The sequence below is a fragment of the Electrophorus electricus genome, chromosome 1 (assembly GCF_013358815.1).
Source record: "Electrophorus electricus isolate fEleEle1 chromosome 1, fEleEle1.pri, whole genome shotgun sequence".
Lineage (NCBI taxonomy): Eukaryota > Metazoa > Chordata > Actinopteri > Gymnotiformes > Gymnotidae > Electrophorus > Electrophorus electricus.
Genome location: NC_049535.1, coordinates 27,860,962 through 27,883,172, shown reverse-complemented (window position 1 = coordinate 27,883,172; position 22,211 = coordinate 27,860,962). Strand labels below are relative to the sequence as shown.

Genomic DNA, 22,211 nt, shown 5'->3' with positions numbered 1-22,211 from the left:
ATATCCAAATAAACCGATTAAAAATTAATGCAACAGAAATGGGCACTTGGAGTTTGCAGCGACGTCTGCATTCACTTGAAACCCTGCGCAAGGAAGAGGAGCTGAATCCAACACAATCACTCAGGGCAACCCAGTAAAACAAACCAAGATGTCAAGGCTTCATATAAGCATGTAATTTAGCTAAACAAAAAGAAACTACGCAAAAATGTATGAATAATCAAAACATGTTTATTGCAACACCATTTTCTGTGACATTCTCACACGTGGCTGCCAGCAAGTGTGGTTGCAAACACGCTTTCTACGTGTCATACTAGGCGTCCCAAATGCCGTTTTAATTTAAAACAAAAAGGTCAAGCTGAAGGTAGGGGAAGGAAAAAAACAAAAAAACAAAACAAAAACAAAAACCCAGATTCATACAGTAATGGTGAAAATGAACACTTTGGCATTCAGCACTAAACAGGACTCCCAGAGCACCAACTTCCATGCATATTTCTCAGAGTTCATCCTAAATACCTTGAAGATTGAACAGCAGAAAATGAAGCAAACAAACAAAAAATAGATAGATTGAGTTATGTTTGTTGAAGCGTTGCATGTATGTCGGCACCTGTTCTGTTACTGCATTACAATCTGGTGGTCGTGGGGGGGGGGGGGGGGGGTGCACCATGTCAACATGGCAGTGCACTCATTTTGGTATTATGCACTGAACACTTGTTTGGCTGCACGTCCTCCAATTGTGCACATTCCTAAGAGGTTGTCTTACATACTGGAGGATCAAAGTTTCCAACCAGGTCCTCCATTCTTGTGCTCCCTGAGAATCGTGACATTACAAATCACCCATTTGAAATTCAGAGGGAACCTGACCATCTCTGAGCCCACTGGCAGCAAGGATGCAAGCCAACAGAATGCTCACTGATTTTCAGAGGCATGTTAGAACAAAGCTTTCCAGTCCCCATCGTGAAGATGCACTGCTACACTCGAGTTTCCCATGCTCCAGCAAGACTGATCATCTTATTTTTAATCAAGATTTGTGAATTTAAACCAGGTGTTTAAAGAGTTTAAGGTTGCCATGGTGATGGACAGTGGTTTTAGTTGAACATTACATAGATCTGCATTCTATACATTATCAAACTAAGAGAGCATTTTCTTATTAAGCACAATCAAGCAGCAAGTCTGAATGAATTGAAATGAACAATTCCACTGATTGAGACCGCAACAATTACTCAAACCGTCAGATAAAAAGGACGAGCATTTTGGGAATGAGTTAGAAAGTGCAAAGAGTTAAGGAATGAGAGAGCAGTGGAGAAATTAAAATAAGGAAGCAAAACAAGAACACTGGACCTTCTGAAAGTAGGTGTCTTAAAACAAGAAGGTTAGGTAGCAATATTAGTAAGAGAGAACAGAATGAGAGGGGGATGGAGAAAAAGAAAATGGCACTGGTCAGTAAAAGACCACACTGGATTTTCCACCGGGGGGATTAATCACTCTGTTGTGTGAGCGCGGGCGTGGTCCGAGGCGTGGCTCATGGTCTTTCTCCGTTGGCTGTTGGGGGGCCGGCTCAGTATCCTGCTTGGATGTGGGTGCAGCTGGTGGTACCTCCTTGGTGGGTGTGGCTTGAGGAGTCTCCTTCACTTCTTTTGTCTCCTTAGGCTGAGTCACTGCCATGCAGATTAAATTGATCATTGCCAATGAAACTTGCATTTTTAAAAATTCTCTGGAGACTATGGAAATAACTTAAAAGTTGCTTATATTAAGAGAAGACAAAAAGGGGAAGGTTTTAGTCTTTAGCTCACTGGGAGACACACTGAGTAATGGGTATTGGGTATACCGCCTCCATAGCTATACCAAATAGCTACTGTATTCTGAAGTCATCTGACTGTCCTGGAACGCTGTACCCTGTTTACATTTCATCAACCTTTGCTGACATTTTTCATGAAATGACCTAGTTTTGACCAAAGGGCAGGATGTAGCTGGATGCTTTAAATATATAATGTAAATGTACTTACAAATATTGTTTATGTAGACAGAATAAACTAATGTAAATACAGGCAGAGTATCCACACATTGCCTGGATTTCATGAATGACCCGTTTTCAAAACAGGTCATAGAAGGAGGACACTGGAAACATGGCACAATTGTATAGAGTAGAAGACAAGTTACCAGCAGTCAACTAACTTCTGAGTACACAGAATCAACCGAATAAAAATATTAAGCTGCAGGTAGAGCAAAAGAGTAGTGTACCTAAAAGTAATAACATGCATTTCTACATAACTTACAGTGAACTGGGTCATTTCCTTACCTGGTGGTTCAGGTGCAACAACCACACCCACGCCTATATTGTCCTGTGAAAACGAGAGGGGGGCTCGTCAGGGATCAAGTGACAAGAGAAGCCCTTTCATTGACTTCCATTATACTGGCCATTGCCTTATGAAATACTTGACAATTGTTCTAGTTTTTAGTACATACAGATATCAAACATGAATGAAAACATTAAACAGTTATATTTCAAATAATCATAGAAACATATCAGTTTTTATCTTCAGTGGTAACGAACCTTTGGTTTGTTTGGATGACTTTTGACAGTGGGTTGGTCTGACTCTGGTCCACCAAAGATGTTGCTATTCACTCCACCTGGAGGGATGGGCTTCTGATGAGGGGGAGGTGCCCCAGCTTCTCCAAAAATTCCACTGCTCTTTCCACCTGTGAGGAAAACTGACAAATCAGCACCCACCAAACTTTTAAACCAAAAGGTACACACTATACATCTTTAAATGTGTTTAAAAAGCAATGATGCAATGAGACAAAAAACAAAACAAAAAACAAACAAACAACAAAAAACCACAACAAATTATTGCTTGGATACTACAGCAGGACCAGGCACACATGGCTAACCATGTTGACAAGCTTCTGAACAAAAGTAAGTTATATATAAAACTAACATCATTTTAGAATTTAATTAATTATCTGTATACAATTTCTCATCATTTTAATTTATATTTTCTCTTTTTAAAAATGTGCACACAGCTGCTAACCAGTTGCTTCAGAATACTAGCTTTTGAATGACAAAAATGTAAACATTCAGATACCCTCACCATTGATGCTTTATACAAAGAAGCAACAATTTTTTACTGCATGATTACACAGTTGTTTACAGAATTTTATTTTATTTTTTACTCTTTAAGTGTATAGGTCTATGCATTTAATAATATAAATGTAGCTCGGTGGTTAAGGTACTTGACTTGTAATTGGAACATTGCTAGTTCAAGCCACACCACTGCCGGACACCTAAGTAAGGCCCTTCACCTTCAATTGCTGAAGTTGTATTCAGTCATAATTGTAAGTCATTTGGATAAACACGTCCACTAAATTCCATAAATGTAGGATTTATAAAACTTTGCAGTCGGTATCTAGGATCTTTTGTTTGCACCTATATACCCATATCTGTTCTTAAAACAGAGAAGCCACTTTGATATGCACAATAAAGGACTTAAATATAAAGACAAATGTAAGATGTTTGTCTCATCTCATCACACGTGGGCTCCAAGTCTGCTAACAATACCTCTGGGCCCAATTCGTTTCCCCATTCCTAAGAGCAGATACCAACATCAGCATGGACTTTTCTAGAACATGCCACAGTCTGAGAGCCAATCAGATGGCAGACTCAACAGTGCCTACAAGAGAACGACCTAAAGTGAAGAACTAAAGCAGAGGCCTGACCACCCATATCATCCATGGTTGTTATAATTTGTGTTAGAAGACTGAACATGAATACACTAAACATCAGATTGATATTTAAAGCTATGAAATGACCAGTCTGATATTTCACAAAAGTGCTGTGACAAACTGTTTAGTGTAAAGAAATTCCTCCCATTTGGTTTGAAACCTTTTACCTCAATTGACAATTTGATTTCATCACATAGAACTTTAGAATTGACTGGTAGCTCCTAATGACAGTAGATTTGGAACTTAGCATGGGGGAACTAGAAATGGCCAGTGACCAACAATTAGTACAATAATGCAATTCAAGATCATTGCTCACAGAGAAGAACTGCAAGTCAGTCACAGGGAGTGAGAAAGGAAACATGTGCATGCAAGTTAACCAACCATACTCTCCTTATACTACCCGTTTACTCTGTGGTGAAGATTCTCAAACACTTGCAAAAGATCCAAAAGATATAAAAGGGAAAATGAGTGCTCAGTTTGCATTAGAAAAACACTTATTCCCTTACCTGGGGGGTTGGAACGTTTGGGACCACCTTGAGGCTCCTCTGCTGGTGCAAAAACAGTGGAGGCCATCTTATCTGGCCGCCTGGAAGCACCAGTGTCTTCCTCATAGCCGCCAAATATATCACTGCTGCCACCTCCGGGAGGCCGCAAAACCCTGTAGTTACACACATATGCTGTAATTCAATAAAATTTGTTAACTCTCAGAACCAATAACAAAATTACCAAAACGGCTGGACCCCGACACATTTACCTGCATTAACATACACTATACACAAAAGGTTTTTCCTAACTAATATTTCACTAAATGTACAGATCAAATTCTGTCAAAATAAATAAATACAAATCACACACACACACACACACACACACACACACACACACACACACACAGAGAGAAAAAGAAAAGGATCTTAACTGCAGTACAACAAAGCAGAATTCTTCAACACCAAAAATACCGAAAAGCGCCACCATGCATCGAGGGCCACTCACATTAGAAAGATACGAAAGAGGCGGCAAGGTCGGCATTCGTGATGCACTACAGACCAGTCAGAGACCAAAGGGTCCACATGACAGCCATGTTTCAAATTTTTCATCGTATATGTGGTAAATGACATATGTGACACAAATACTTTGCATCTCCAATCCGGTTTATAGTCTAGCTAATTCGGTAATGCTTTGCCATTTTGAAAACTAGATTTACAACACGGAACACATCGCATGCATAGTCTAAAAATCATTAGGTTATATTCAGGAACAAAGGATTTGTGCATATTCTAAAATATTAAAAGTTCGATGACAGTAAAGAATCCAACTGTTTTTCATCAAACATAAAAGTTTTAAATGTTAGCTAGCTACTGCTAACAACTTAACGGTTAATTTACTATAACGCTAACTGCTAGCTAGCCATCCTAGCTAGGTACGCTAGTTGGCCACTCATAATCAGGAAGGTAACCTAACGCTAGACTGTAGAATCTCAGGAGCTAACTATAGCTAACGGCAGCTGAAGTTCGCAGTCTTAGACTTACTATTGCTTAAATTTTCATAGAACTATGTTCGGGCAAGATTAAATTATTTTCAAATTATTTCAGAGGCATGGCATAACCAGGCCCTTCTTAACTGGTTCATTTAAATTAGCAAAAAGCTCTTGTTACATGCTACTTGACTATCTTGGGTATCTACGAGCTAGCCAAGTTCCTTTTTCGACTCTCGCAGGATTTTCACCGAGCTGACTAGCGAACATGGCTAACAGTCTACCACAGACTTAAAATTATTCAGAAGCAAGTGAATCATACCTTGAACTTGTTTTTGCACTACTGTCAAGTCCCTGAAACGTATTCGTGGAAGTCATTGTCGCTTGATTCCTTCTGAGAAGAAGGCTAAGTCTCTTTAGTACTGTACAATATTAAAACCGTCACGCTAATGCAACTGCAAAAGTTCGCCACAAAAAAAACAGCATTTAGAGACAATAACCACGCCCAAGAGGACGGTCCACGTGTGTGGAAGTCAAAATAGAGTCCCAAAGCACCGTGTAACTGGGTCCTGCATTAATCAATCACACTCAACTGGGAGCCTATTGGATACAATGAAACGTATGTCAAAACAGATTTTGCAAGTTGATTGGCTCAATAGTTACTTTTTTTACGGCTTAATCAATACGTCAATAAATGTCTACATTATTGTTCTGATAAAAACAGTATAGTTATATACATAATTACAAATTCAGCAATATGAAGTCTCTATGAGGCTATTTTTATTATACTCCTGTTTAAGGTAATCCAGGGTTCTTTTTGTTCCTTAAATCTGGAAAGAAAGAAAGAAAGAAAGAAAGAAAGAAAGAAAGAAAGAAAGAAAGAAAGAAAACAGTTCCTTATTTGTGCTTTAAATATTAGCCTGCATTAAGTGTGTTCTCTTGTTTATGTTGTTGGTAGGGATTTGCATAGTAATAACAATCAGACGATAAATGTAAACAAAGAAACATTATTTTTGAAGCTAGCTGACAACCGTATATTAATATACCAAATCAGTTATCTCCAGTTGAAATTTTGTGAAGTATAACATTTATTTTACTTATACTGGCAAGTAAAATGAACATGAATTTAGCACGACTCTCAATGGCAACTGGATCAACCACGCCCTAACAAGCAGCTATTGCACGTTCCAGCCACGTGCTAAAAGTAACCAATCAGAGGATTTGTTTTTGAGCGGTAGTGGGCGTGGTCAATTACGCGCAACAAACAGGAAGAGTTGATGGTGTCTGCAAGGTAGCTGGTTATCTTTGCTCTTCGCCTTGTAGTTCTCAGTTCACCCAAATCGATATACGCCATACAAGGTAAAGTGTTAACTTTTAAAGTGAGTTTTTGTAATCGTTACTACTGACTCTAACGCCTAAGCGTGATGTCTCCGACCCCTACTTACAAGGTTATTGGCAAACTTAATTGATACCTCGCTAAATGTTAGCTAGCCAAGTCGCTAGTTAGCAAACGGCTGTGTTCGGAGGTGAGTTAACTTGGTCAGATGACTTGGTGGCACTTGTTGCCTGTTTTATTAAGGATCTAGTTAGCCAGCGAAACAGTATAACTTCTGTTTAGCTAATAAAGGGTAACTTGCTCGGTAGCTTGCTATGTTAAGCTACAGGTTGAGGTTACGTTGAACAGAACCTTGAACCTTGATATTTTGACGCTAGTGGACACAAATCAGTGCTAAGAGCCTCTGAACCTTGATTGGGTGATATTTTGACGCTAGTGGACACAAATCAGGACTCTTAGCACATTTTCTCCTTCTACTGTGGTCTCTCTCTCTCTCTCTCTCTCTCTCTCTCTCTCTCTCTCTCTCTATATATATATATATATATATATATATATCTCTCTCTCTCTCTCTCTCTCTCTCTATATATATATATATATATATATATATATATATATATATATATATATATACATACACACACACACACAGACAAATACAGTATGCCTGATCATCTAGCTGCTTTTCGCATTCTGTATTCTGACAGACTAACTTTTATAGAAGTTAGAAGTTTTTATATGCTTTCACTGGTATAGATGCTCCTCTTAAGCGGTGACTGTAGCCTATTCACTAAGACCAGCAGCTGTCAACATTTGTCGACATTACTGGTTAGCTAAGCAGCTATGACCAGCCTAAAATAGCTGACATTTTTTCTAAGTATCAGTACCATATTGTTTAAAACCCCCTTTGAGCTGAAGTGTAGGATTCTAGCTAGTTTATAATAAAGAACGCGTCAACCCTTATACATGCGTAAAACACTTTATGTTGATTATGTGCATATTTTAGGTTTACAAATAGTTCGTTTTCTATTTTTGCCTCAGCTGGAGAGAAGGGCACCCCATTTTTGGCAAATTTGCAGAGTCTATAACTTGTGCTGGTAAATGGCTGTCAAATCCAGAGTTAAACGGGATGCCATTGTGGATCAGAGCCGAGCTCATTATGGTCAGTGTTATAACTATAATAACCAAAGTGACCCTGTGACACGTTCATTTTATAGTGTAATACGTAAAGCGACACACCACGTCCACTTCCCTGATTAAGTGTAGTTTATCTAAACTATCATGTGCTTATACAGATAAATTGATGCTTATTTATGTTTACAGTCGTTTTTGTATTGTTTGGAAGACTGTGTATTATTTGTTACCCAGTAAAACGTAAATTAATTAGAAAACAACATCAGTGAAGTTATGATGACGTAGTTACAACAAAGTCCAGACTCGGAGTGAGGAGGTGCTGAGTAGGATTTTGCTGTCTTAAACGTGGAGTCTTCGTTAATATGGAATGATCAGTCAGTTTCCGTCGTAGTTCGTTTGTGTTTTCTTTCCCAAAACATTAGTGTGTATGTCCTACACAGAGGTTTCTTGTTCTGCTCAAAGCATGGAGTTGGTGAGTCGGAGTGTAGCTGGTACTTCGAGAGTGAACAGTTGAGCTGCGCGTATCTGAAGCTCAGTCCAAGCAGCAGCAGGGAGAGGACGAGTCTAGCTCACCTCCTTCTTGGTTGGAATATGTTTAAATTGGACAAGTATTGGTCTCCAAAATCTTCGGACTCATGGTGAAGAGAAAGAAGATATCGTGCGCTGTCGAAGAGCTGGAAAATGGGTAACAGTGCTTGAAAAACAACCACTTTAACTAGAGGTCGAATGCGCGAAAGATTTTCGTCGTCGTATTTCGTTCGAGCAGGGCGCTAAAGTGTAGGCGCTCGCATTTGAATATCTGATTAAATAAAACATAACTCGCTACTCAAGTTAACCAAAACTAGGCAAATGAGTGAACTGGGTTGAATCAAAATATTGTCTTTTGGTTGAAATCCTAAGTGTGTAAATAGGTATTTTTTCGATATGATTTGTCGGGACGGTGAGAGGGGATTTGAAACAAACAGCGGCGGCCATGTTGAGTTGAAGAGAATGTCGCCTTTCTAAGTTGATCGCTATTTTGTTTTATACAAAATGTTTTAAAATATGTTTACAATGTGTTTTGTCAGGATGACAGTGGGCAATGGGGGCAGCTTGGGAATCGAGGGAGCAAACAAACCAGCTGGAAAGCTCGAAGCCTGCGAGGATGAGGAGAGCGCAGAGCAGGCGAACGAGCAGACGAGTACAAAGAGAGACGGAGAGGAAACACTTCATCCATCAACTACGGGTAGTTCCAATTCGCCCCAGACTCTTTCCACCTCATCGCCGAGCCCGTCCGGACCCCAGTCAAACCCTCCAGCTTTCATCTCGCCCCCTCCCGTACCACACAGTCAGGACCAACATCATTTTCTCCGCTCCAGCGTGCGACCTCCGAGCAAGCGGATCCGGAAAGATATCAATGCCCCGACGGTGAATGGTCACAGCGGGGCAAGAGCGAAAGGTGAGTAGCCCTTTCGCAGAGTGTCCACTCACCTGTATTACGAAAACTTTGGCAATTATTCATATTTTGGCAGGTGAAGCGATATTTACTCGATGCTGCTACATCCTGATATTATCTTGTACAGCTTGGTATGGACGTAGAAAGCAGAGAAAAGCGGTTTAATGAAAAACGGGAAACTATAGCGACCAGCATACTAATTTGACAGCTGCGTCCTTGTTTTTATGGCTACTGAGTTAAAATTGTTGATTTGTACATTGATTTAAAAGCGTAGGTTGAGTAGCATCTAGAAATTGAATTGACACATTGCTAAATTTAAGAATCACTTTTCAAGTTGGAGAGCTTTTGCCGCAGCTAGCGTATGTTAATTTATTGGTTTATTCTTTAATATGGGGATTTTCAAATTGGAGAATACAGTGTGGCTTCGACTGGCATTTAGGAGTGTGTTATGTTGAATTCAGAATCAGAATTTAATTTGGAAGCAAAATGGAGGCGAGTGGTATTGCTGGTGGTCCTTGGAGTATCCTGGAGCTCTTGGTAGATGCTCATATGTTCTGTGAGTGAGAGAGAGTTGGTGGGGGGGTAGTGTTGTTGGCTTCTCTTTCTCTCCACGTGTTGTTTTTGGATGAGTGCAGTGAGCAGCAGGTCTGGAACACCTCTGAGTGGCTTCTCACATGCACACTTCCTGGCATGTGTGTACATACTGCCAACATACAATTCATGCACTACAGTAAAAAAAAAAAAGTAAATTAAAATACAGTATTTTTTTCCAATCTGTAACTTGTACATCTTTTACAAATTACAAAGTGCATTTGTATTTTAGGATGCAAGGTACGTCACTTGGGTTTCTAGTAAAGAATAATTCACAATAATTCTGTAGTAGGTATATAGTAGGACTGACCACTCCTCTAGTCTGTGCTGGTCTCAGGCTGAATATCATCACTGACTTGATGAATTATATTCTTTTAGAAAATCTACTTACATTCTACACTGTCTTCTGTCATATTTGTGTATTTGTTGCTGAGCTATATCTGTGTATGTGTGTGAGCCACTCTGGAGTGTGGCATGTGTTTAAACACCGTTTTCAGTTAGCATACAATATCCAAAATAAGATCTTGTCTGCATAAACATGTTAGTTATACCAAGTCTGTTCACCGACTAGTGCACATGTTTTGGTATTCACTAATATACAGCTAGGCAAGTGTTTGCAGTTATGAGATGTCCATGTGTAAAACGCCATCAGGTTTACCTGGTTTTCATGGATGCTGTTTGCTTGTTTAGAAGATTTTGACATGGAGCACTTACTCTCACGCTATCTCTCTCATTCTCTCTGTCTCTTTTTTTTTTCTCTGGCCCAGGGGGTGATACAGTCCCTGCTGTGTCTACATCAGGCCATGCAGGTTCTGGAGGAGGGTCTGGAGCAGGAGGGACCTCTCGCTCGGCCCCTAGGCATCAGGCACCGGTGGAGAAAGATGAGGGGGGAAACCAGAAACGTGCACGCAGACAGTGGGAGTCCTGGAGTACAGAAGACAAGAACAGTTTCTTTGAAGGACTTTATGAAGTAATGTTTTATTCATCTGGACATTTTGCTACATTTTAAAAATTCTTTAAGTTTTTTAATCCTCAGGAATTTTGTGTATTTCACATTGTGATCAGTCTGCTAATGCACCATTTAAAAAAACAAAACAAAAAAACAAGGTCTTTAAAAAATGACCTGTTGGTCAATCTCCTGCAGAAGTATGTATACACTGTGATTGTTAGTGTTGAATATTTTAATATTTTTTTAAAAATAATGGATACTTGGTGTGTTGCATATGGCTGACTCTTCCCTTATTCTGTTTCTCTCTCTCTCTCTCTCTGCCTCTTTTCTTCAGCATGGGAAGGATTTTGAGGCCATTCAGAATAACATTGCACTGAAGTATAAGAAAAAAGGCAAGCCTGCCAGTATGGTCAAGAACAAAGAGCAGGTCCGCCACTTCTACTACAGGACGTGGCATAAGATCTCCAAACACATTGACTTCAATAACGGTGAGACACATGGGCAGGTTTACACCCACAGTGGCTTTCACACAATAATAAATAATAAAACAATAATGGATTTATAATGCACTTTTCTTAACCTCAGTGGGCTCCAAAACAACAATAGAAACTATAGAAAACAAAATCAAACATGCATGAAGTCCAGACTAAAAAGATAGCAGTGTAAAGTAATAAGCTCTCACACTCAAGCATTTAAGTTTGCAGGGAGACTGCTGTAGACTGAGAGAACTAAGAGAGTGCAAAGCGCGAGAAGGAGTATAAAACTTACAATATAGTGGGAGGCTTTTTAGTTTCATACATGAATGCTCTTGAAAAGGAAGAAGCCACCATGTGTAGGCAGATATAAAATAAATCTTGCTAATGTGCTTCTACAGCAAAAAATTCAAGTATCGTTTTGATTTTGATTTCATGCTGTTTTTCTAACATGACTGAACTATGTTGTGTGAATGTGCACCTATAATGATGCAGACATAGTATAAAAGGGAAGATGTTCATACGCATGTCCAGTTTTTTTTTTCCTAATTCCTTCTCTTCCTCAGCATATTCCCGTGTACTGAAGAAATCTTCACAGGAACTCTATGGCCTTATATGCTATGCTGAGCTCAGGAAGAAGGTTGGAGGATGTAAGTAGTAGCTGCATTGATTGGTCAGAGGGGTGGGGCTTGTAACTGTTGCATCACAAGGGGGCATGTCTAACTTTTCTCTCTCTCTCTCTCTCTCTCTTTTTTCTTTTTTTCCCCCCACCAGTAATGGATGACAAGAATGTGGCCAAACTCAATGAGCTCATACAGCAGGGGTAAGTATGTGTGTGTGATGGGGTAAGAGAGGGAAGGTGAGAGGCTGGAATATGTGGATAGTTCGTTTTAAAATTGGTGAAAGTATAACACAGGTGTGTTGGTGTTTTTGTGTGTGTGTGGTTTCAGGGCTACCACGGTTCGCTCGAAAGGCAGGAACCTGAGGATCAAAGCCCCCATGTGCCGTGCACTGAAGAAGCTTTGTGACCCAGATGGTAGGTGGGGTAGGGGGGTGGGAGTTGGTGAGAAAGAGATGGTGTGTATGTGTGCATAAGTGTATTCACTTGAGAAAATGAAGATGAACATGTCCTGGAATGGACATCTGAAGAGACAGAAAGTGGGTCCAGTACTGGTTAGGGAGAGAGTGAATGGCTGTAGAGTCTGTGGCACACCTCTAGTGTGTAGGTAGGGTGAGTCCTGTGTTTCTATGGTTACTGACTGTATGACTGACTATGGGAGGAGATTGAGGTTGTGGGCAAAATAGGGGAACAGTGAATGTAATTGTCACTCTACCCTATTCTGTTCTTTTTTTTCTCCTTCTCTCAGGAGTGAGTGATGAGGAGGACCAGAAGCCTGTTCGGTTGCCACTGAAGGTCGCTGTGGAGTTGCAGCCGCGTAGTAACCACTCTTGGACTCGAGTTCAGAGTCTAGCCCATAATCCTCGGCTCAGGTGAGTGTCGCCAGCAACGTGCAGCTATGCACGCTGCTCTTGGCTCAGACGAGCTCTATCTGAATCCACTTCACACAAGTCTTGCATCTCACAGCTATCAGATATTTGCCTGCTCATCCCAGCAGCTGACATTTGTCCGTCTATAAAAATCAGAGGCAGCTTTTTTTAAAAAGCATCCTGTGCTGTTGTCGTTAAATCAAGACTATTCAGTGTTTTCTGTGCTACATTATGATGCCCATATGTCTACATGGTTTAAAGATTGAGCTAGATCGAAACCAAAGTAGAGTGAATATCTAGGAATATTTGGGTATTCCCAGTCTGTATCACATGTATTAGTCTGTATCAGTGTTTGAATGGGGGAAAAAATAGTAAGTCATCGAACTGCAAGGATTAGCTGATACTTTTGGTCTCTTGATATTGCCTCCAAAAGCCACTCATGCCTCATCATTTATAAACCTTAAATATGCTGTATGTTTGCCACATGACTCATTCACCATACATCTGCGTTATATATAACCTCATGGTGTTGGCAAGCTGAACATGGTCTTAGCCCTGGTACTTATCTGTTTATGCAGATATCTGTCCCTGTTGCTTGGTTGCTGACGTCAGGTATGCTTGTTTTAGGATGGTAGTCGAGTTGCATAGGAAGGTATCCAGCCTTATTGAGTTCCTGAAACAAAAATGGGCCATTCAGGACCAACGAATTGTATCCTTTTCTTCACAGATGTCTGTTGTATGCCAATGAGAAACCTTATCACTGTGTGTTCTTCCACATCAGTGAGAGGTGTTTTTCCTTATTGTTTGTCTCTCTGTGTTTGATCTGTGTATTTTTGTGGTGTTTCTGTGCCTTGGAACAGATTAATGTTTTCTGTTATCAGTTCAGTATAATGACCTTAACACCAGTGCGTGTAGCTTAAGAGCCTGGCAGAGCGGGAGGCTCTTGAGGGTGTAGCACTGCCTGGCCAGTCTGAGGAGCTGTTCCTGTACCCAGCAGAGAGCAGTACAGTCATCGCTCTGCCAGGGGTGGCCCGTGTTGTGCACTCTAAGGCCTCCTGCACAGTGCACTGGCAAGAGAGCGGGCGGGGCCGTCCGGGGGTGAGGGACCTGCCTGCTGCCCACATCCTGGGCATCCAGCCTGTGCGTGGGGCAGGTAAACCTGGCAAGGGAGGCTTGGGGAGTGGGGACTCAAAAAGAACCGAAGGACAAGCCCCTGAGGGATCGGATAGCAATGCCTCCGCTCCTGGGGCAGAGGGCAATTTAAACCTGGTCCATAACACTAACACTCCCATTCCTGTCACTTCGTCTACAACGCCGCCCTCCTGTCTAGGACAGGAGTGTAGCGCATCTGTGACTGCTGACACAGTAAGGACATCTCACACCCAAACCTGTGCTAGTGGCAAGGCTAAAGAGACTGTCAATCAAGGAGAGTCTACCATGACAGACCATAGCAAAGAAGAATCTACACCAGGAAGCGGAGCCATGACAGATGGAGCACTGCCGCCGCCTCCTGAGCCCACAGGACGCATTGAGGAAGCAACCGGAACTGGCCGCTCCCCACAGCAAATCCGGGAAGAGGGCTGGAGCTCGCAGGGCTCTGAGAACGTGACGTTGGCTGAACTTTACCTCATGCTGGGCAAGCCTGGGAAGCTACAGTTGGAGTATGAGTGGCAGCCCAAGCCCCGCCCCTCAGCCCTGCCCAGTTCTCACCGTGTGCTTCGCTGCCTCCTCAGACTTGTATCGTCTGAGGTGAACCCCAAACCTGTGAGTCACTGTGTATTCTTGACCGTCACTGTGACCTCTTGCCCCTGACGGTTGCATGTTATTTTTGTTTTTTGTTTCATTTTTTTAGAATAGGATAAGCACCACATGCCCATTGAATTCACTCAGAATGTATGTCTCTTTCTCCTTCTCTTTTCTGCTGTTCTTGCTCTCCCAGGCTTTGGATGTGTGCTCAGTGGGGACGTCCCCTCTAAAGCCAGGCCAGGAAGAACAGTCTCTGACGCCACCGGGCAAAGTGCAGCCTGTGGTGACCAGGAGCCCCAGCTGCGGTCGGCAGCAGCACACTGCACGCTCCAAGTTCCTGCCTAATGTCACTGGCGCAGGTGCATAATTTTTCCTGGCCGTCCAACCATCACAACGTCAGTGGATCCGGGTGAGGGTGGAGGCGTGTTGGCAATGCATGAGGTTAATTCAGATGATGATGTTTCACAGGTGCACGGAATATGCCGCGGCCACTGCTGGTTGCTGGGGGTGATGGTGACGGGGCCGTGTTTGCCGTTCCAACGACCCTGCCCCCCAACAGTTCCCGCCACTTACGGATGTTCTCTCCCAATAAGGAGGCAGAACTAGCCTTCCGCCAGCAGTTGGATTCCATCAGTGTGAGTGACTGACTGATATAGAAATCGAACCCTGGTCTAGCATCAATTTATATCAGCCAGGGACATGAATGATACTTAATAATACAGAGTAAATATCTGAATAAAAGTGAAGCACAGAACTTTAACACTGAGTTTTGTTTAATGCGGACATAATGGGTAATGATGCATGATTTTTGTAACATTCTACAAGTGAATGGGGAAATGTGAAATCCTGGAGTTACTCACCATTGCATTAGATTTCAAAGAGGGTTTTGTAGGGTTTTATAACCAGGGGGTTAGTTTCCATCTGCTAAGTTGGTGAGCCACAGAACAGCTTCCTTGGTACCATAATTTGCAGTTACAAAGAGTTTGCTCAATGTCTCACTAAACTTAATCACCTATTGTGGATTTTAACTGGGTCCCTTAAGGCCTAGAGATCCAGATAGTTCATTATTTACGGTCTATGCACAGAGAGGAGAGCATGTGTCAAATGTGTCTGTGCGGGTGCTGGTTACAAAGGTGTGTGTGTGTGTTTCACATGTTTGACAAACTATGGCTTTATATAATAATTTTTAGCAGAATTGAGGGAGGATTTAACAATTGTATGAAGCAGTATTTCTATGCACGTTTGCATCTACTCATTTATGCCATTTTTAAAGCATTTCCTACTTTACGCAGAAATCGAACATTCGACTTTGCCACTTTCTCTCTCGCTCAATTTTAAAACAAAAATTAATATACCTTTTGATCTTCTGTCATTATGTGCAAACGTTTCACTTTTTTAATGTTAGCATTTTCTCTTTTCAGTCGGATATTTTCCTACTAAAGCAGAGGAAGGGCAGGAGTCGTCCCCTTAGGAAACCTCTTGTGGTGCAGGTAAGAGAAACTGGGGCAGATCCTGAGAATAAAATAGAAAATGACTTGTTAATGTTCACATTATAAACCACAATTCAATTCCAGTGTTATGCTCTTGATGGTTCACATAAGTCAAGTGACTTATTATCTGAAATATGATTGAATCTGTCCTCTGAAACAGTACACATGCACACATTGATGTAGGTGGCTTGTGCAAAAATGTATCACCAAAAAAAGGGCATATTTTTGACACAAATCATGGTATTAAAATGGGCCAAATGGACATGCTAGTAGCATCACGTTTTGCTCTGCAGGACAGCACAGAGTTTGTCAGCTGTACATGATCAGGTTGAGAAGGCAAAAAAGCCAGATGGCTAGCTTTTGCTGTTTTCACAGCTACTGTTGTGAGCTACTGTCACTGCTGTTGCTCTCCATTGTTCTGTTGTGCTGATGACTGGCTGATGATGACAGCACTATGCGCATGCATATTGGAGAAAGCCACATGAATTCCGATTTGATGGTTCACATTCATGTTGCATGGCCATAAATTGAGTTCGTATCCAATCTAGGACCACATGTGAAAGTGACTCAAGTCTGATTTCCAAAAAAGATCAGCTATATATGGCCGCACATGAAAAAAATCTGTGTTGCATTAAGGTAAAAATCAGATGTGAGTCACTTTCTACTGGTAATGAAAACACAGCATTTCAGGGTTGGTTAGAAGATTGTTGCTGTCATTGTGGATTGAAACTTGAATTTTGGTCTTAAGTTTGCTTGTAAAAAAAATGGGTATTTAAAGAATTTTTGCTGTGTTTTGCCAACAGCGAACGCTATTGCCCCGAACAACAGGAGACAGTTCCCAGCATGTGTGCTCCTTCTCCATTCTCTCCAACTCTTCAGCTACCGGTAACACAGACACACACCATTAGCTGACTGTCATGAGCATGGATGTTTTCTGTTTGCTTTCACATATCAAGGAAAAAAAGTAAAAGCCCTTGGGGAGAGTTTCCCCAATTTAACGTATTAAACCACACATGGGGTGGTTGACATACAGCAACAGTAACCTAACACTGCCAGTATGTAGTACTGCCTCAGCCTTCTGCCGCTGCTATTGCAGCTGTTGGAGGCAGAGCAGCAATTCTGCCCAGGCATGGACATTCAGATCAGAAATAACTGGCATTTTATTTTTAATATCAGAAACAGTTCAGTCACCTTTTATTGTTCCTCTGATTGAAGTATATTTCTGTTTGTGGTTGCTCAAAATTGAAATTTCTGACTGCTTTCAGCATGACGATATTTCAACATCCATGTTACTTAAAGGAGAAGTGAATTAAGAGATTAAAATATCACTTTTCTTTTGTTGTCTTTGTTGACATTTTTCCTTTAGGCACTGGTTCATTTCGGCCCATTCAGACCCGACTACAGTCAACACGGCCCACTCCTCTCAAACCCTCGCCCACTACAGTGACTCCTTCCTCTAATCAGCTCTCCAGTATGACTACTGTCATTCAGAACTTCAAATGACAAATTCATTCTCTCTGTGCATGCTTTAGCGTCTCCTCTTCTGTTTGCAGTGGAGAGTAATTTCCCTTTCCTCCATCGTGCTTCAGGTGCAATTGACCTGGCAGCGAAGTCTGCCGGCATTATCCCAGGCAGCCCCTGTCAGGAGGTGGAGTCCCCTGCTCTAGGGCCCAGTCTCCTGGAGCCTGAAGCCACAGCGCCACCAGTGTCTACTGCACCTGAGCCTGAACTGCTCCAGCAGGAGTCAGAGGAGGTGAGAGAGAATCGTTGTATACACATACTACAGTCAAAAACTGAGTAGACTTTCATGTTTGTGCTTGCCAGCATACACCACTCATGTGCGTGTGGTAGTACAAGTAAACACTGTATTATATAGCATGTTTTGGTGTACATTGTACACATTAATCTTGACTGCCTTAATTTTTTCTCTTTCTTGTTGCTTTGTTAGGGTTCCTTGCAGAATGGTGTTGCTCCACCATCTCCAGGGGGTGGAGATTCCCTTTTTGCCCCTCCCAGTGTTGCTTCCCTATTGGACATATCTCTACCTGGCCCCCCAGATGAATCCCTCCCGCCTGGAGAGTCAAACACTCACATCAGTGACTCTATTATTGAACTCGCCATCAATTCCGCACACTATGGTGGGTGTGGGGGAACATGCTACTACTTTCTGTGTTAGGTGACATGATTTAGCTTCCTTGCTAAAAATTAAAAAAAATTCTGTTTTAATGTGTAATCTGTGGGTCCTTTCACCTCTCCGTCTGTCTCTTGCTTACCTATTAAACTTTCTTAGGTGATGGTTCGTCTCTTTCTCCTCCAAAACTCAATGGCAGTGACAGATCTAAGCTCCTCCCTTCGCCCAGTGACAGCCCTGCCCATAGCTGGATGCCATCTCCAACACACGACCCTCAGTGGTATCACAACGACTCAAGCGACTCCACTCTTGGTTGCCTGCTCTGTGAGTCCTCACTCAAGTCAAGCTTAATTTCATATACGCTCATACTTGGTGTAGGGGTACACATGACCAGGTCTGAAAAGGTCTGCAGTTTAAGCAAAGAATGGTACAGCATACACCTACAGCTCTTAAGAGTAGGTCAGAAATGTGTATTAAACAGATATATACTTTTTTCCTTCTCAAATGTGTAATATACTATGTTAAAGTATGGTGGTGAAAATTACAATAATCTTTTGAGATAAGGTAAGATACAAGTAGATTAGATGACACATGTTTCTCCCATCAGTATATGTGCTTTTGTGATTTATGCACATCTAAATATTAGGTAAGTCTTTAAAAGTTTAAAATGAGAATAATAATAATAATCATAATAATCATAATAATAAGTTCAGTTTATATTGCGCCTTTCACAGGCACAAGGTCACTTTACAATGATGGTGGGAAAAAAAGTAAAATTAAATGAATAAAATTGACACAAATTGCCAACACAATAATTAATAACTACGGATAAGAAAAGAGGTTATGAAAAGTGTTGGGGAAAGTGGTATGTTTTAAGTTGGAATTTGAAGGAGGAGAGTGTGAAGCAGAGACGGAGAGATTGAGGTAAAGTGTTCCATAGTTTTGGGGCCATGACACTAAAGGATCTGCCTTCTACAGACACCAGTCTAAACTTGGGAATGGAGAGGAGACCTGCATTAGAAGACCGAAGTGTACGGGTGGGGCAGTAAGGATGTAACAGTTGAGCTAGAAAAAGATGTGCAAGACCATGCAGAGCTTTGTATGTAAGGAGGAGCATTTTGAACTGAATACATTCAGGGACGGAGAGCCAGTGTAGCTGATGAAGACTAGGAGTGATGTGGACTGATTTCCTTGTATAAAGAAGGATTCTTGCAGCTGAGTTTTGGACATATTGAAGTGAGCGGATGGTTTTGTTAGGGATGCCAATGAAGAGAGAGTTACAATAATCAGGACGGGAGGTGACGAAGGTGTGAACCAGGGTCTCAGCATCATGTGTGGAGAGCATGGGCCTAAGCCTAGCAATATTATGGAGGTGAAAAAAGGCATTTTTGACCAGAGACTTGATGTGGGGTTAAGAGAGAGAGGAGTCAGAGTACGCCAAGGTTTCAAACCGTGGATAAGGAACTGATCATGATACCGTCCAGATTTAATTAAAGATTGGAGAATTTTCATATTTTGGACTTCGGGCCAATAATAAGTAGAAATTCCGTTTTACCAGAATTGTGTTGATCCACTGCTTGAGAATACAGGAGAATAAAACTGGAGGTGGTAGGGTTGTGTTGGCCTTGGTGCGTCATCCGCATAACAGTGGAAATGAAGACCATGCCTGTGGATAATCTGACCAAAGGGTAGCATATAGATGATGAACAGGAGAGGGCTAAGGACAGATCCCTGGGGAACACCTTGAGTGACAGTAACAGTGTGCGATTTGTGTTTACCTAAAACAACATAACGTGTTCTATTAGAAATGTAGGATGAGAACCATTCAAGAACCGTTTTAGTGATGCTAATGGTTGAGAGGTTGGCAAAGAGTATGTTATGTTTAATTGTGTCAAATGCGGCACTTAAATCTAGAAGGAGGAGAATACTCAGGTCACCAGAATCAGCAGAGAAAAGATGATCATTTAGAACACATAAGAGGGCTGTCTCAGGGCTGTGCATGGGGCGGAAACCAGATTGAAAAGGTTCAAATAAAGTCTGTGTATTTAAGAAAGACTGCAGTTGAGAAGCTACAACTTTTTCTAATATCTTGGCCAGAAAGGGGAGATTGGAAAATGAATGTGCCAAATGAGCATTTGCATTAAAAATGGACTTTATCATGGTTTTCCATTCGTGGTGCTGGAGTACTCCTGCACTACACTGTTTACTGTTTTCCCTTCTAACCCTACTCAACACTGACTCGGCACATCAGTTAATACAGTGAAATAGAAGATGTACAATAATATAGACCCAGAAACTGATCAATCTTGCATGTTTGGCCTCACTGCAGCGAGTCTGGTGTCCCCTGATAAGACTCGTCGCGTTGGCATGACGCCGGCAGGTCCCTCCAGTGGTACAGCTTTACTGGGTCCCAGCCTGCTCGACAGCAACTCCCATGATTCCTTTCAGGCTCGTGGCCTGCCTGATGTAGTTGAGGTGAGAGCCTGTACCAGTTGTCACTCAAATGACAGCTTCATGTAAAGTGAACCCTGTGACTCCCATGGTAAAGAATAAGAAAAAGGTAGTGGTAAAATGAAACAAAGTCAGCAAACAAAGTCAGTGGTCGGTATACTGGAATATACCTGGATATGTTGCGTGTGTTGTTGTTGTTTTTTTTTTAAATTAATTAATTAATTAATTAATTAATAATGTTTGTATGTGTGCAGGTGGATACTCAGCTTGCCTGCATGATGAGTGAAAGCAGCGTTGACCTTATAGACCGCTTCAACGACCTCGCCAAAGAGCTGTCTGTCTCAGAACCGAGCCTCCCTCCTCCAGGGGTCTGAGGTGAAGGGTCAGGGTGAGGAGTTCTTCCCCTGCTCCACATTCAGGGCATTAGATGCTGATTTTACAGAACTCCTTGGTGTCAGACTTGACCCTGAAACACAAACGTGGGATATTAGAATTACAGTTCCTTTGAGTGTGGGTGTGAGAGTGAGAGTGGTTCAGCTTGATGGAAGTGCAATAAAGACTGCCCTGATCCTAAAGAGCCACCAGGATCAAGTGTGTGTGCGCGTGTCTCTACCTGTCATTATGTGGCTGTTGTCTTGTGAGCCACGCCCAGGACACTTTCTAAAAAGATTAGTTTACAAACCAACCTCATGTACAGAAAAGTTCCGCCATACCTGAACAAATATCGCCTCCTGTAAATCTATTTCCTACCTGTTATGTCTGTCTCACTGTTTGTGCATGCGTGTGTGTGTAAATAGCCACGGATGCTGTTTTGCGTCTCTTGGTGTTTTGTTTTATTTTTAATGGATACTAAAGATCTGTCTTTAACTATCTTACACAGAATTCTAAAAAAAAGAAAGAAAAAAAGCCATATTTGTGTGCAGGTGTGTATTTATCTCTTTGTTAGTACCGAGTGTCCCCCGGATTATAGGAAAACATCAGTATTTTGACATTGAGGACATTTAGGTGGTCACCCTGAAGCTTTTTTTTTTTTTTTTTTTTTTTTTTTTTTTTCTACAAGATGTTGCAGCTTTTATTTGGAAAGAGCCTAAAGATTACATTTTGGTTACTGAGGTTAATGTTAGGTTTAGGTATAGGAATAGGGTTATTTAGCTGCAGTAGGAGAAGACAATGGAAATCGAACCCCACAAAGTTATTTAACACTGGTCTAATTGACGTGAATGAAGTGGATCTTGATTAACTTAAGCCAGTTAGATTTATTTATTAATTTTTTTAATTTGAAAGTTTTCCAGCATTAAAAACAGCCAAGTGAAAATACATTCCAGTCATCTTAATTTTAGACAGAAAATACATATTAATATACTACCATAATATGCCCTCTAGTAATAAAATCATCGAAAACACTACAAACACTAAGTTTTATTCTATGTATTTTGAAGCCAGTAATTGGTTGGTTGAAATGTTATCCCGTGTTGATGCTTCTGTTTGCCTCTGATGTAATGAATGAATGTTTCTGATGTAAATAGACTGTAACAGATTACAGTATTCACTGCGCTTTTTAAAATAACATACTGTAAATTATTTGGATTATTTATTAATTTACATGTTGCAACGTGTTCTTTTTTTTATAACTTACAAGGCGTCTAAGCTTCTTTCTGCTGTTTTGAAGATATCTGCATTTGTAAAGGGGTTTTATCCCACCCTGTAAAAATAGAGTTCCAGAAACAAACATGGTTCTTGTTGTCTCTTGATGTTTGCTCATTTAAAACCACCAGACAAGAAAATGATGCTTTACT

At 41.2% G+C, this 22,211-nt stretch overlaps 2 protein-coding genes across 5 annotated transcripts; one reads left to right on the top strand and one right to left on the bottom strand.

Moving 5' to 3' along the window:
- Positions 1 to 208: 208 nt before the first annotated feature.
- On the bottom strand, positions 209 to 5,705 carry jpt2 (Jupiter microtubule associated homolog 2). Of its 2 annotated transcripts, none has more exons than XM_027014666.2 (5): positions 5,517 to 5,705; positions 4,227 to 4,378; positions 2,552 to 2,709; positions 2,297 to 2,339; positions 209 to 1,655 (listed from the first exon to the last, which is right to left on the bottom strand). In XM_027014666.2, the coding sequence occupies exons 1-5, from the start codon at positions 5,570 to 5,572 to the stop codon at positions 1,438 to 1,440; spliced, it is 627 nt and encodes a 208-aa protein (XP_026870467.2). In that variant the 5' UTR covers positions 5,573 to 5,705; the 3' UTR covers positions 209 to 1,437. The 2 variants fall into 2 exon arrangements, with proteins under 2 accessions (XP_026870467.2, XP_026870469.2); XM_027014668.2 differs by having other exon boundaries at positions 2,552 to 2,697.
- A 770-nt stretch (positions 5,706 to 6,475) lies between these two features.
- cramp1 (cramped chromatin regulator homolog 1) lies at positions 6,476 to 22,144 on the top strand. 3 transcript variants are annotated; one of them, XM_027014612.2, is made up of 20 exons: positions 6,476 to 6,553; positions 8,729 to 9,099; positions 10,455 to 10,657; positions 10,971 to 11,124; positions 11,676 to 11,759; positions 11,884 to 11,932; positions 12,060 to 12,145; positions 12,477 to 12,600; positions 13,225 to 13,306; positions 13,513 to 14,361; positions 14,537 to 14,702; positions 14,812 to 14,978; positions 15,765 to 15,833; positions 16,637 to 16,718; positions 17,200 to 17,304; positions 17,423 to 17,586; positions 17,782 to 17,971; positions 18,124 to 18,288; positions 20,294 to 20,439; positions 20,670 to 22,144. In XM_027014612.2, the coding sequence occupies exons 2-20, from the start codon at positions 8,730 to 8,732 to the stop codon at positions 20,787 to 20,789; spliced, it is 3,375 nt and encodes a 1,124-aa protein (XP_026870413.2). In that variant the 5' UTR covers positions 6,476 to 6,553; position 8,729; the 3' UTR covers positions 20,790 to 22,144. The 3 variants fall into 3 exon arrangements, with proteins under 3 accessions (XP_026870413.2, XP_026870414.2, XP_026870412.2); XM_027014613.2 differs by lacking the exon at positions 6,476 to 6,553 and adding an exon at positions 6,670 to 6,720; XM_027014611.2 differs by lacking the exon at positions 6,476 to 6,553 and adding an exon at positions 7,986 to 8,346.
- The last annotated feature ends 67 nt before the right edge of the window (positions 22,145 to 22,211 follow it).

What these genes read in the sequence shown, in the direction of transcription:
- jpt2 (XM_027014666.2), bottom strand. Translation starts at nt 5,572, where the DNA reads ATGACTTCCACGAATACGTTTCAGGGACTTGACAGTAGTGCAAAAACA. An exon ending in AGTGCAAAAACAAGTTCAAG is followed by an intron (nt 4,379 to 5,516) that starts GTATGATTCACT and finishes GTGTAACTACAG; the next exon opens with GGTTTTGCGGCCTCCCGGAG. An exon ending in TGTTGCACCTGAACCACCAG is followed by an intron (nt 1,656 to 2,296) that starts GTAAGGAAATGA and finishes TCTGCATGGCAG; the next exon opens with TGACTCAGCCTAAGGAGACA.
- cramp1 (XM_027014611.2), top strand. Translation starts at nt 8,297, where the DNA reads ATGGTGAAGAGAAAGAAGATATCGTGCGCTGTCGAAGAGCTGGAAAAT. An exon ending in GTCGAAGAGCTGGAAAATGG is followed by an intron (nt 8,347 to 8,728) that starts GTAACAGTGCTT and finishes GTGTTTTGTCAG; the next exon opens with GATGACAGTGGGCAATGGGG. An exon ending in GGAAACCTCTTGTGGTGCAG is followed by an intron (nt 15,834 to 16,636) that starts GTAAGAGAAACT and finishes TTTTGCCAACAG; the next exon opens with CGAACGCTATTGCCCCGAAC.